Source organism: Sus scrofa, chromosome 5 (genome assembly GCF_000003025.6).
Source record: "Sus scrofa isolate TJ Tabasco breed Duroc chromosome 5, Sscrofa11.1, whole genome shotgun sequence".
NCBI classification, from domain to species: Eukaryota; Metazoa; Chordata; class Mammalia; order Artiodactyla; family Suidae; genus Sus; species Sus scrofa.
The window spans coordinates 71,981,490-71,994,759 of NC_010447.5; the positions used below are offsets into that span (position 1 = coordinate 71,981,490).

General features: G+C 35.5%; 1 protein-coding gene across 1 annotated transcript in view; it reads left to right on the forward strand.

Annotated features, from left to right (window-relative positions):
* MUC19 (apomucin) overlaps window positions 1-13,270 on the forward strand; it is a gene marked incomplete at its 3' end in the record, with an annotated part of 104,943 nt that overhangs the window by 17,359 nt on the left and 74,314 nt on the right. The window contains 11 exon segments of the mRNA NM_001113286.1: window positions 568-685; window positions 1,116-1,176; window positions 1,399-1,496; window positions 4,953-5,163; window positions 6,104-6,226; window positions 6,623-6,746; window positions 9,105-9,240; window positions 10,435-10,527; window positions 11,137-11,221; window positions 11,636-11,773; window positions 12,721-12,870. Of these exon segments, the coding sequence (NP_001106757.1) occupies window positions 568-685; window positions 1,116-1,176; window positions 1,399-1,496; window positions 4,953-5,163; window positions 6,104-6,226; window positions 6,623-6,746; window positions 9,105-9,240; window positions 10,435-10,527; window positions 11,137-11,221; window positions 11,636-11,773; window positions 12,721-12,870 (1,337 nt within the window).

The window sequence follows — 13,270 nt, forward strand, 5'->3', positions numbered from 1 at the left end:
CTTTGTTATATGTGGGATTTTAAGATGTGATATTTATGTCTCTAACAAGGTAGGAAGAGAAAGATTAGTTCTGGTGTTTGCCTATTTTGAGTATTTAGATTTGGGACAACATGCATATTCAACAAAAGTGTTAATGGAATATTTACATTTTCATTTGTATGTTTAACCCTAAAACAATTAGAGTTTTTAAAATATATCGAAACAGGCCATTATTTCTAGAAGTAATGATTTATATTTAGTGGGGCTGACGTATTTGAATACTTTTCTGGCTAAGAAAGTGAGGCATGATATTCTACTGGTAAATATTTCAAATTACTTGATCATTTTATTCTTACGCAGAATCAGTTTTTCTTGTTCATTTCTCGCATGCCCCCAAATTTATTTATCATTCCTCCCTTTTCCGAAATTGAGAAAAGTCATGTGTCTCTTCTGAAATGATGAGGAAAAATATGTTTATGTTTACTAGCCAGTATTATGATACTAGATATAGAAACACGAATGATCATAAAAAGCCTGTTATAATACTATTCATATCTTTTATATGTACTTGTTCTTTATGCTTTCCAGTGTACACATACCATATAACAATAAGTTGATTCACATTAAAAAATACGGAGAACATAATGTTCTGAATAGCCGTAGAGGAATCCTGTCTTTGATGTGGGACAAAAATAACAAACTCTCAGTAAGTCCATCTGTGATTTTCTTACAGTCATGTGCTTTTTGTTCTTTACTTTCTGTTATAAAAATGATACAATATAAGGAAAATAAGAACTAAGGTTTATTGAGAAATCTCTTTGTGTTCGTCGCTGTATTAGCATTATCTAATATCTAAAATACTTTGATGTATGTAATGTTATTAATTTTATTTTATAGATGATGGGATTCAGGAAATTCAGGCTAATAAAAGTAAAATAATTGGCCCAAAGACATGCAGTTAGTCAGGATTTCTTTCCAAATTCTAGATCCAGGTGCTTTAGAAAAAGGCCCTGTGAGTGTAACCGGCTTAGGTAAAATTGAACATGAGAAGCCTTTGTCCTTTGGTTTGGGTAAAATTTATCTTGAGATATTTTCAATATTTTATAAACATATACATGTAATTTTTTTTTTTAAAGCTCACTATTCACAAACAATATCCAACTTGCGGTCTTTGTGGTAACTTCAACAATACTCCAGGTAAGATTTCAAAGCATTAGGTTTAAGAAAATTGCCTCCCAAAAGAAAATGATCAATTAATTACTCATATTTGGATAAATCTAACAACTAACAATTTTCATTGTCTAAAGAATGATAAATTGTTAAAATAAAAAATATTTATATTGTCAAGTCTGTATTTGTCTTAAAAATAATGCATATTTGTAATGAATAGTTTGAAGTAAGCATTGCTTTCTTTTCAAGGAGAAGATATCGATGAGCATATTGCCAATAGTAAAATTCCTGGCAATTGTCCCAATGCTGTTAGTAAAAGCTATGAACTTTGTGAAGATGGAGTACAGGTAAGAAATTTATATTTTATTTTAGTAGCAGGTTTCAGCAACATTCTCCTTGGTTTCAATTTAGATAGCCAATATCCTCTTCTAAGCACTCATTTTTTTTTTAAATTAAACTTTATTGGGGTGTAGTTGATTTACAGTGTTGTGTTGGTTTCAGGTGTATGCCAAAGGGAATCAGTTATATATCTGTAACATTCTTTTTCAGCTTCTTTTCCAAATTAGGTTATTATAGAATACTGAGTAGAGTTCTCTGAGCTATGCAATTTACCATTTTAAATTTGAAAACTGTAGGCCTTGAAAATATAAAGTCAGATTACTTTTTATTGGCTTGCTTATTTTCTTACAGTATTCTTAGGAGATTAAAAAAAATTGCTCTAAAATATGCATTAACTTAAGTTAGCAGTATGATATTTGAAGAAACTGAAAATCAGCTAATCTGAGAGCCTCCCAGAGGATTTTTTTTATTTTATTATCTTCAAAATAGAATATTACATGGATAGCTCAGATATTCTGCTCTCAGCATTTTCCACACTTCTAGTCACTTTTCATCTGACCACATATTGTTCAAAAGTGATGCAAAGTAGGTAGAATTTTATCTTAAGAAACCCCCTCAGATTGTTTAAAAGTGATGCAAAGTAGGTAGAATTTTATCTTAAGAAACCCCTCAGATTACCATAAATTTATGATGGAAGAATCCAAGATATGAATTTCAAAGTCAAAGTACTTTGTAAAAATTTCCCATTTGATTAACCTATCTTAAAACATAATTAGATGTAGATCTATAAAAAAGATTTGTTCTGAGATGCTAAGGGTAAGAATAACCTGCCTTATCATCTTATGCCAATTTGTATATGTCTGCATCACTTGCAGTTTAAGAAAAGGAGTTTGGTTAATTTTAGGAAGTCTCTGAATGCAGGAGGAGGGTAGGCATGTGAAATAGTCAAAGGTGCCTATTCCTCATATTTCTTTTTCTAGGTGAAAAGTAACTGAGGCTAAAAATATGACAAAAAGTCACATCTGAAGTGTTTCAATTAGTAAATCATTTTAAGCATTATTTGATAATGAAAAAGTATTTATATAGTTGACCGAGGTCCTACTTAGAAACTAAATCATAGAGGGTGTGCATTCTGATGTGCAGTCCACTCATTTCTTATTCTTAGAATTCTGCAACTGCTTCTTCTTCAATGTCCCTGTGGTCCGATTCTCAGCTTTAGACTAGCTATAGATGCTAAAATAATTGTTTTTTGTTCCCCTAAAACCTTATATTTACTATGTATTAGTGTAAAAATTCTAATTTCCTTTGAACAATGTTTTAGTTCATCAGTGAAGGCACTTGCTTCTCTCTCCATGATTCTCTCTCCGTGGGGACAGACTTAAATCTTAGAGTTTGGAAATTCCTGTACTGTGTTCCTAAAAAGCATATTCTGCTCTCACTTCCTTATTTTTGCTCCGTAGAGCCAGTCTGAATGGTCATCTCATTTATACTTGACCTTCTTTTTGACAAGGCTTTACAGATCATCTTTTTTTTTTTTTTTTTTTTTTGTCTTTTTGCTATTTCTTGGGCCGCTCCCGCGGCATATGGAGGTTCCCAGACTAGGGGTCAAATTGGAGCTGTAGCCACCGGCCTACACCAGAGCCACAGCAACGCGGGATCCGAGCCGCGTCTGTGACCCACACCACAGCTCACGGCAACGCCGGATCTTTAACCCAGTGAGCAAGGGCAGGGACCGAACCTGCAACCTCATGGTTCCTAGTCGGATTCGTTAACCACTGCGCCACGACGGGAACTCCTACAGATCATCTTTTTGACTACACCCCTGGAAAATAGTCATCATTTACTCTGAATTTTTGCACTTGTGTAATTCTGTCAATGCTGCATTTGATAGATTGCATTCATTTGATGACTGAAGGAATTTTCCCATATTCCTATTTCAATCTAGAACAAAATTCTCAAGATCAAGATATGCATGGACATTACGGGTAGAAGAGGATCGTGTTTTTCGGATAATGGGCTTTGCATTTATAACCACCCTGTGGTTTTAAACCATCTTGTGGTTCTCGCAAAGCAAATTAAGCTGTGACGTTCTGTAAGGTCATCCGCTATCTTCCTTTGGAAAGGCTCCTTGATCTTAGCAGTTAGAATTGCCTCGCCTTCCCTGTTATCCATGCCACTCATTGGTACTTGTGATGAAATACCATCCATAAAAATTCCCCATGCTTTTCTCACATGTTTCCTATGAGATTATGAACTATGTGACTACAGGGATTATGTTTTATCTGTTGTGATAGTTGCACAGTGTGTGAGAACTTATTCCTGGGCTCAAATGTTAGTTGAATATAAAATATAAATTTATGTTAAAGCTGGTGCATATTTAGTAAGAACCTGCTACGTACAAGATGTTGTGTTTCACGTAGACATTACAAAATTCTATTTCTTGCCCTAAATGAACCTGGAATCTAGTGAGAAAGATATATAGAAAACAATAGATTAAAACTTCTTTGAAGACTTAATTTCACTTAATTTTGTATCTCACTTGGAGAATGTTATCGGTGGTCTAACGGCTTAAATTATACAAATTGTATATTTGCTTGCCAGTAACTTTTACATTTCTCTGAAAAGAAATATGGTTAAGAGAGAAAACAGCTATGCAGTAGTTAAAATATGTTGAAATTTGAACTTTTCATGCTTGACTTTATTTCCTTAACCAACATGAAAACAAATAAATTGTTTTCAGAGCAAACTCACATGACCCCACCAAGAAAGCACGGAATCACTCAATTTTATCTGTTTGGTCATCAAATACAAGCAGACTAACAGTTAAAGGGCCAACATCCCTCTGTCTATTGTGGTATCAATGATTCACCATCCCAATCTCTGGCATCAACCATCTTTCATTTTCTCACTTCTTCCATTTTCTTGAATTCTAAACTTGTATCACCTTTAGGAAATTTTGGGTGAATTTAGGTAAAACAATTTTTGAAGTCATTATACAACAGTCAAAAGGATTGAAGATGAAATTTTCTTTTAGGAGTCACTGTTCCAGCTATACTACTTCAAAACTAAGTTCAACAGCTCTGTCAGAGCTACAGTATATCATGCAAAAAACGTCTTCTAAATTTTCCTTCAATGTTCATTTGATTCTTCTTCTTCTTCTTTTTTTTTTTGTCTTTTTTGTCTTTTCCAGGGCCATACCTGTGGCATAAGGAGGTTCCCAGGCTAGGGGTCTTATCGGAGCTGTAGCCACCAGCCTACGACAGAGCCACAGCAACTCCAGATCCAAGCTGCGTCTGCAACCTACACTACAGCTCACAGCAATGCTGGATCCTTAACCCATTGAGCAAGGCCAGGGATCGAACCCACAACCTCATGGTTCCTAGTCAGATTCGTTAACCACTGATCCATGACGGGAACCGCCCTTTTTCTTCTGTTTTAATAAAACTTCCTGTTTTATTTTGCAGCACTGTGAGAAAATTATTGGAACCTACTTTGAGAAATGTCAGAAGGTTAGTTCTTTATCCAACGACTACAAAATAATCTGCATTGATGAGTACTGCCAAAATAGAGATGCAAAATCCACATGTGACACTTACTCAGAATTGTCCCGCCTCTGTGCCTCGGATGGTCCTGGCATCTATGAATCCTGGAGAGACGATTCTGCTGTGGTTTGTGGTAGGTTTTAAATGTATTCTCTCAGGAAGTTTCTGTAGCACTTTAAAGTTGAGCTATGTTTCATACATTCTTCTGAAATGTCTGTAAGTCCTGGAAAGAACCTTAGAAATGATGGTCTTGTCTCTGACATGCACTGAGGTCCATTTTGTGGAGGGACTTGTCACAAGTGCTTTGCATTAAGATCTTAATGAGGGAGTTCCCGTCGTGGCCAGTGGTTAACGAATCCGACTAGGAACCATGAGGTTGCGGGTTCGGTCCCTGCCCTTGCTCAGTGGGTTAACGATCCAGCGTTGCTGTGAGCTGTGATGTAGGTTGCAGACGCGGTTTGGATCCATTGTTGCTGTGGCTCTGGCGTAGGCCGGCAGCTACAGCTCTGATTCGACCCCTAGCCTGGGAACCTCCATATGCTGCTGGAGCGGCCAAATAAATAGCAAAAAGACCAAAAAAAAAAAAAAAAAAGATCTTAATGAGGAACTTTATAGACTTAATCAGTACAAGTCACTGGAAAAAATGAATAATTCTGTAAACATCCTGTAGAACCTTTGTACAAAAAATCTGAAAAAGTTATCGAGAGTATGTTGACTAGGAATTATTTCCTTCAAAAATTTAAAAAAATAAATGAATTTCCTACAAATATGAATATACCTCCCATTTAGTCAACTCAATCTTTATGAGTTAAAATACAAATAGAATATTAATTTCAAAGTAAGATAAAATGGTATTTTACAACATATATTTCCTCCAAATTAAATACTGCATCATAAAATAATGCATGGGAAATTGACATAATTTAGTTACTGAGTATGTTTAAAAACTGACCCATATGTTGAAAATTAGACTCAAAGAATTCCATTTGAAGAGGTCCTCGTTAGAATATTATGTATTTATCACATTCATTTTCCTCTAACTTCCATGTGTACATATTTCCATATTTTTCCAGAAAAACCTAATTGCCCAGAAAAACATATCTACAAAGAATGTGGGCCCTCAAATCCTGCAACTTGTTCTAATGTGGCTCCCTTTCAAGACAGTGAATGTGTGAGTGGCTGCACCTGCCCAGAAGGTAAAATATTTGCACTAAAACAATTGAAAGTGAAGTGACCCAGTTATAGTGGGATGGCATCTCTAACTAGATATCTAATGAATGTAATTATTACCTAGTCATAGTCCAGCCCTCTAGCAAACTGGAGGGAAGGGGTAGAGAGACTTTTAAGGTTACTGTGCATTTCTATCTCTACAAAAACTGAAGGCTAAGTATGACAAAGAAGATCTGCTATCCTATTTTGGGTTCCATAGGACAGTTCCATGTCTCAGAAAATTATGTAATTGTAATTGCTTAAGCAGAAATTATCATTTTAAGTGCATGTTTAGACTTGAAAGAAATTGATTTCACAATACACTGCTTGAGAATTTACTGATGTTTATACGGTTTTGAGATTAGTCTTATAATATACTCCAGGTTATCTGTTGGATGATATTGGCAAGAAAGGGAAATGCGTACTGAAGGCTTACTGTCCCTGCGAATCGAATGGAAACGTGTATCAGTCAGGAGAAGTCCGCGAAGGTCCCTGTGGTTCTCAGTGGTATGTGTGTGCCTTTCGTCTGTGTTTACTGATAGTGAAATAATACTAATATTTTAATATTATGTGAAATAATTCTCTAAATCCACACTTAAACTTCTCAGAAATGAACAGCAACCTCACTGTGTTATCTGTGTTAATATTCTGGTTTTCATTTTTTGAGGAAAGTTTGGTGTGTTTTGTGTAAATTATATGACTTTCTGTGCCTATTTAAAAGGTAATGTTTTTTACTAACTGAAAGGGCATTTTCAATAGTCAAGCAATTGGTGGTTGCAAAGAAGAGCAAAGAGTCACACAAAAGTATGTTTACAATAATGAAAACATGGCCAAGAACATTTAATGTATAACTGAATCATTTTATTGTACAGCAGAAATTATCATAACACTGTAAATCAACTGTACTTCAATAAAACTTTAAAAAATGAAACAAAATACATTCAAATAAAACACTCAAAAATATTTAAAAATCTACCATTAGAAACAACGCAGTATTTTCAATTACTTTTTATATGAGGCTACATTGGTCAAGATATATTTAATCCACAGTGGATTTCGCTGTGCCAAATGTTAGTGTATATTATTTCTTTTTTAGTTGAATAGCTTGAGTCTTCCTTTTGAGTTCTGGAACAACACGCTGAGAGAGAGATTTCCCTATTCCTCACTACCACTCTTCTCTGAAATTCCAATTTTCCACAGGACTTCGAAGGACTCTCTAGAGATGTATTGCATTCTTATGGGGAAATAATCTGACTCAATGAAATCTAATGTATTCTTTATACTGTAATATTTTCTCAAAAAATAGGCAACATTTTGTTAGTCTGGTAATAATATATTAATAATAATTATGACTAACAAAAGCTATGATTTATTGAATGTGTATAGCAGTGCTGTCCAAAAGAAATATAATGTGAGCCACAAATATGACCCACGTATATGATTTAACACTTTTTTTTTTTTTGTCTTTTGTCTTTTTGTTGTTGCTGTTGTTGCTATTTCTTGGGCCGCTCCCGCGGCATATGGAGGTTCCCAGGCTAGGGGTTGAATCGGAGCTGTAGCCACCGGCCTACACCAGAGCCACAGCAACGCGGGATCCGAGCCGTGTCTGCAACCTACACCACAGCTCACGGCAACGCCGGATCGTTAACCCACTGAGCAAGGCAGGGACCGAACCCGCAACCTCATGGTTCCTAGTCGGATTCGTTAACCACTGCGCCACGACGGGAACTCCCTGATTTAACACTTTTGAGCTGATGTATTTTTATTTTTTTAATTTTATATTATTTATTTATTTTTGTCTTTTTTGCCATTTCTTGGGCCGCTCCTGCGGCATATAGAGGTTCCCAGGCTAGGGGTCTAATCGGAGCTGTAGCTGCCAGCCTGAGCCAGAGCCACAGCAACGCAGGATCCAAGCCGCATCTGCGACCTACACCACAGTTCATGGCAATGCCAGATCCTTAACCCACTGAGCAAGGGCAGGGATCGAACCCGCAACCTCATGCTTCCTAGTCGGATTCGTTAACCACTGCACCACGACGGGAACTCCTATTTTTTATTTTTTTAGGACCACACCTGAGGCACATGGAGGTTCCCAGGCTAGGGGTCGAATCAGAGCTGTAGTCACGGGCCTATGCCACAGCCACAGCAAGACGGGATCACGGCAATGATGGATCCTTAACCCACTGAGTGAGACCATGATCGAACCTGCAACCTCATGGTTCCTAGTCGGATTCATTTCCACTGCGCCCTGCCAGGAACTCCTAGTTGACATATTTTCAAAGAGCAGAAAGAAACAAACAAGTGGAATTCATTATTACAATGATCTATTTTACATATACAAAATATATCATTTCAATATGAAATTAGTATGAAGCTTTGAGAGATTTTATCATCTTTTTTTCATATAAAGTCTTAGAAGTCCGTGTGTATTTTGCATGATAGCAGGGCTCAGTCTGGACTGATGAGTCACATTTCACATAATCAATAGCTATATATCTCTCTTTACTATATTGGACAGTGCAGGTCTACAACGTGGCATGTAGGAGGTGTTTTAATATTAACAGTGAAAAGTATTCCATTTAAACAAACCCCTGAAATCCAGCTTATAAGTCTTTACATGTTGAATGCAGGCAGAAGTTATTGGGTCAATGGAATTGCAATCTTTTAAAATACCAGGATACCACTACCACTGAGACATTTTATCAGAGCTGAGATGTTGAGTGGGGAAAAATGATGGTGTAACTAGATGTAAACATTAATTAGATGCCTTAGTTTAGATTGCGATTTTTTAATGTAGTATTATGTATTTTCATCAGAGGGTAAACATGATCAATGATCTTTAACATAACCATTGCATTTTCATAGCACATGCCAAGAAGCAAAGTGGTCCTGCACTGAAGCCTTATGTCCTGGAAGATGTAAGGTGGAAGGAAGCTTGATTACCACCTTTGATGGTGTTAAATACAACCATCCTGGAAACTGTCACTTTTTGGCCATCCATGTATGTAACTTTCTGTAACACTTGAGAAAACAAATTCAGACACCAAACTATTTTTCAACCAGTTTAAAACGCAATCTTCATCTTCATTAAACCTTTCAGTCACGGGTTATGTATTTCAGTATCTTCTTTCTGTTGCATATTGACATGGGCAATCAGTATTTCCTGTACTCCTTAGAGATTCCTTGCGAAACAGAACAATCAAAATCTCTTTCTTCGTTCATAGTATTTTAAATACACCAGGAAAAGATTTCCTTTTTCTGCTTTTCTTTGTATGTGTTCACTAGTGCCTCAAATGAAATTATCTTCTACAATCCCTAAAGCATCTTCCTTTTTCACCGTTATTCCTTTAAAATTTATTTCAGTTTTATAATACAATACCATCATTATGACAGAGGTTAGTTCTGTTACCTGAAAATTTAAACTCTTTTCAGTACTAAAATTTTAAGTAATCTGAATTTCAAAAAACAGAGGGATGCCATTTTGTAGGTTCTACTTTAGCTAGCATGAGAATAACTAATTTTATTTACTCTTCCTGGTAAAAAACAAAGACGAGCAGAACCTGTGACTCCTGAAGTGAGAGATGTGTGTCAATGTCCAGTAATTTGAAAAATATAGTTGCTGCTACTAAAAGTCAGTTTTCCAAATCTTTCTTTCTTTTAATACTCCTCACATAATACATGAGGATAGGGGATGGGAAAAGTGAGAAGGAAATCTGTCAAAATAGACTATTTGGTTCTTATAGATTAGAGAGTCCTAGATCTTGAAATGAGAACTGGAAGTCAATATTAGACATGACTTATATCACAAGTTTATAAATTAAATACCTCTCATTGGATTTAAGCTGACATTGTGGATTGTTCAAAGAATAAACAAGCTATGTTACTTCTAAGTCCTATCAGTCTCAATAATGCAGTACAATTCCTGTAGAAGAGAAGACAAAAATTCAAGTTATAAGAAAAAAAAAATGATGACTATAATTATCTTACACAAGAAACTTGGACCCACTGTAAAGCCCTTGGCCCATCCTAGATGATACCACGGGCTAAACTAGGTTCTAGCTTCAGAGCAGACTGACTGGATGTAAGCCTTTTGCATATTTAAAACGCAGACATGCATTGTGATTGAGTCACAGAGTAATAGCATGGAATCAACAACACTGCAATAACCATTTAAATGAAATGTGTTTTTTCACAGGATAAAGATTGGTCTATTAGTGTTGAGCTTCGTCCATGTCAGAGTGGTCAGTCAGGAACGTGCTTAAACAGTGTTACCCTCCTTTTGAATTCGGTAAGTGATCAGCTTCCTACAGCAAAATCAAATCAATTACTCCATACATTCAGAATTTTGGAGATTGAAAAAGAGAGGCTTTACTATGTAAATTAATAATACAAATATGATTGATAAAGTTTCTGGAAGAGCTGGAGACTTCCAAGGATCCATAGGTACCTCAAAATTGCCATAGGCACAGAACTAATGTGATAATTACAGGTCAACCTTATGTGCCTAATAGGTTATTAAAATCTGCAGACCATTTGTGAAGGCATTTACACTTGTTTGGAATTTTATGTATTTGGAACTGACGTTTTAAATGGTGATGATCTGCATGTGGAAGGAGGGCGCCTGGCTTGGTCTTTGGGACTTAGAAGCCCTTTGACCTCTGGAAATGCAAGTTATTGTCTTAGGTTTCAGTTTCCTCAACTGCAAATCAGGCATGAAGCGTCCTTTATAATCCTTCTTAAAGAATTGATGTAAGAAATGCTTTAAAATGTTTTAAGTTTAGTTATAAATTAATCCAATAAATTCAAACTTACAGGCACAAAATTTCAGGCTCATATATTACACTAAAATAAATCGATATTGCAAGTACTATGAACTAACAATGTATTTTAAATTTAGTCTGTTTCAGTTGACAAATACATATTCAATAGAGATGGGACAGTCACAAATGACAAGATTAGAAATCAAAGTTATTATTATTCAGGTAAGTTTAATAACACCATTTAAAATAAATGTAAGATGTATTAATTTATTCAGTTTTTAAGGATAGTAAATGTTTCTGTTTTTAAAATATATTAAAGTATAAAAGCATTTTGGGAGTTCCTGTCATGGCTCAGTGGTTAACGAATCCGACTAGGAACCATGAGGTTGTGCGTTCGATCCCTGGCCTCGCTCAGTGGGTTAAGGATCTGGCGTTGCCGTGAGTTGTGGTGTGGGTCACAGACATGGCTCAGATCCTGCATTGCTGTGGCTCTGATTCAACCCCTAGCCTAGGAACCTCCATATGCCATGGGTGTGGCCCTAAAAATCAAAAAATAAAAAGTAAAAGAATTTTGAGAAATCAAAAACTGTTTAGTATGTTAATTATTGCTATTAACATAAATAATTATTTTAACAGACAAGGTACAGATCTTCAAAGTATCTTCCTCATACCTTCAAGCAGAAACATACTTTCATGTAAAAATGCAAATACAAATTGTTCCTGTGATGCAATTATATGTTTCCATGCCACCCAACCAATTCACAGACACAGTTGGTAAGTCTTCTGGATAGTTTTTATTTCCAAGGCTCTAATGTGACCATCATTTGTTGTAATTTTCAATTGTCTCAGTTAATGGCATTAGCTTATATAGCATACTTAGTCTTCTCGTCCATATTGCAGTAAAATAATCCTAACACAGAGTGAAGACAGATTTATTTATTATAAAACTTATTTCCAAATGGTTTTCAACAATTTAAACGTTTTAAGGTTTTTAAATTAGGCTTTTATTAAGAGATATTTGGTAACATATGTTATATATCACTTTGCTAATATTTACTAAAGCTTAACCTGTAAAAGAATAAATGAAAATGTTGTAGATAAAAATCTTTTTAAAATCAAGTTTCAGATACAAGCTATATTATGACTTGTCTTTCTGCTCAGAGATTACATGGTCATATCTTTTACTGAGGTTTTCTATTATATATATATCAGCTCTTACATACTGTCACAAATATCAAACAAAACAAAGACACAATGGCAAATCCCGCAGTTACTCATTTAAAACCATCTAAGCTTTTGCAATATACTTTTGCTTAAGAAGGTGACGGTTATACATAAGAAAAAACGTAACTCGTAGGTCAGAAAGATCTAGATAGGAAAGGCAGATGGGTCTTGATTCAGCTCTCCACCCTGAAATTGAAAATATGCAGTCATAAACTTTCTACTTTAAGCATGCTTCCTATGACCTTGTCAGAGGAGGTTAAGTTAACAGCAACAAACAGGAAAAACATAATATTCATGTAAACCAGAGTTTCAGTGCTCCTAGAATCATAAAAAGTGTTATTAATCTGATGTGTCATAAATTTTACTTATATGCATAAAGGCTAATCAAGATATACTCTCAGGTGGCTTATACATGTTTTGATTTGAGCAAACGACTGAATTTGAATCCAAAATGATGAGTAGATGAGATGTTAAAATTTGTTCTCTGCTCTCTAAAGGACTCTGTGGTTCCTATAACAACAGAGCAGAGGATGATTTCATGTCAAGTCAGAATATATTGGAGAAGACATCTCAGGCATTTGCTAATTCTTGGGAAATGATGTCCTGTTCTAAAGGAAACACCGCTTCATGCATCAGTATAGAAAAAGGTAATGTTAATTGAACATCAGCCTCTGTAATTAAATATTTGGTGCTGGAATTATATGCTTATTCTGGTAATAATATGAGACTATCAGCTAATCCTGGTTTTAGGTAGTGTTTGTTGTACTGTCCCAGTTTCGCTGGGAACAGTAGAGAAACCATCTGGCTGGCTGATGACACTTTCAGAAAACATGTTTCTTGTTGGAGACTGGAATGGGGAAAATACATAGTTGTCTTTTTTCTATGCCCGTCCTTTTCCTCCTTATAGAGTTTTCTCCACGGTTACAGAATATTAGGGTTAGAGGAAACTTTAATGATCACTTAGCTTGTTATTAGTCCTCTTTAATTTCACTGTGGAGTGATCATTGCTTGGAAAAGTGAAGACGCAAACCAATTTTTAGTGTTTTA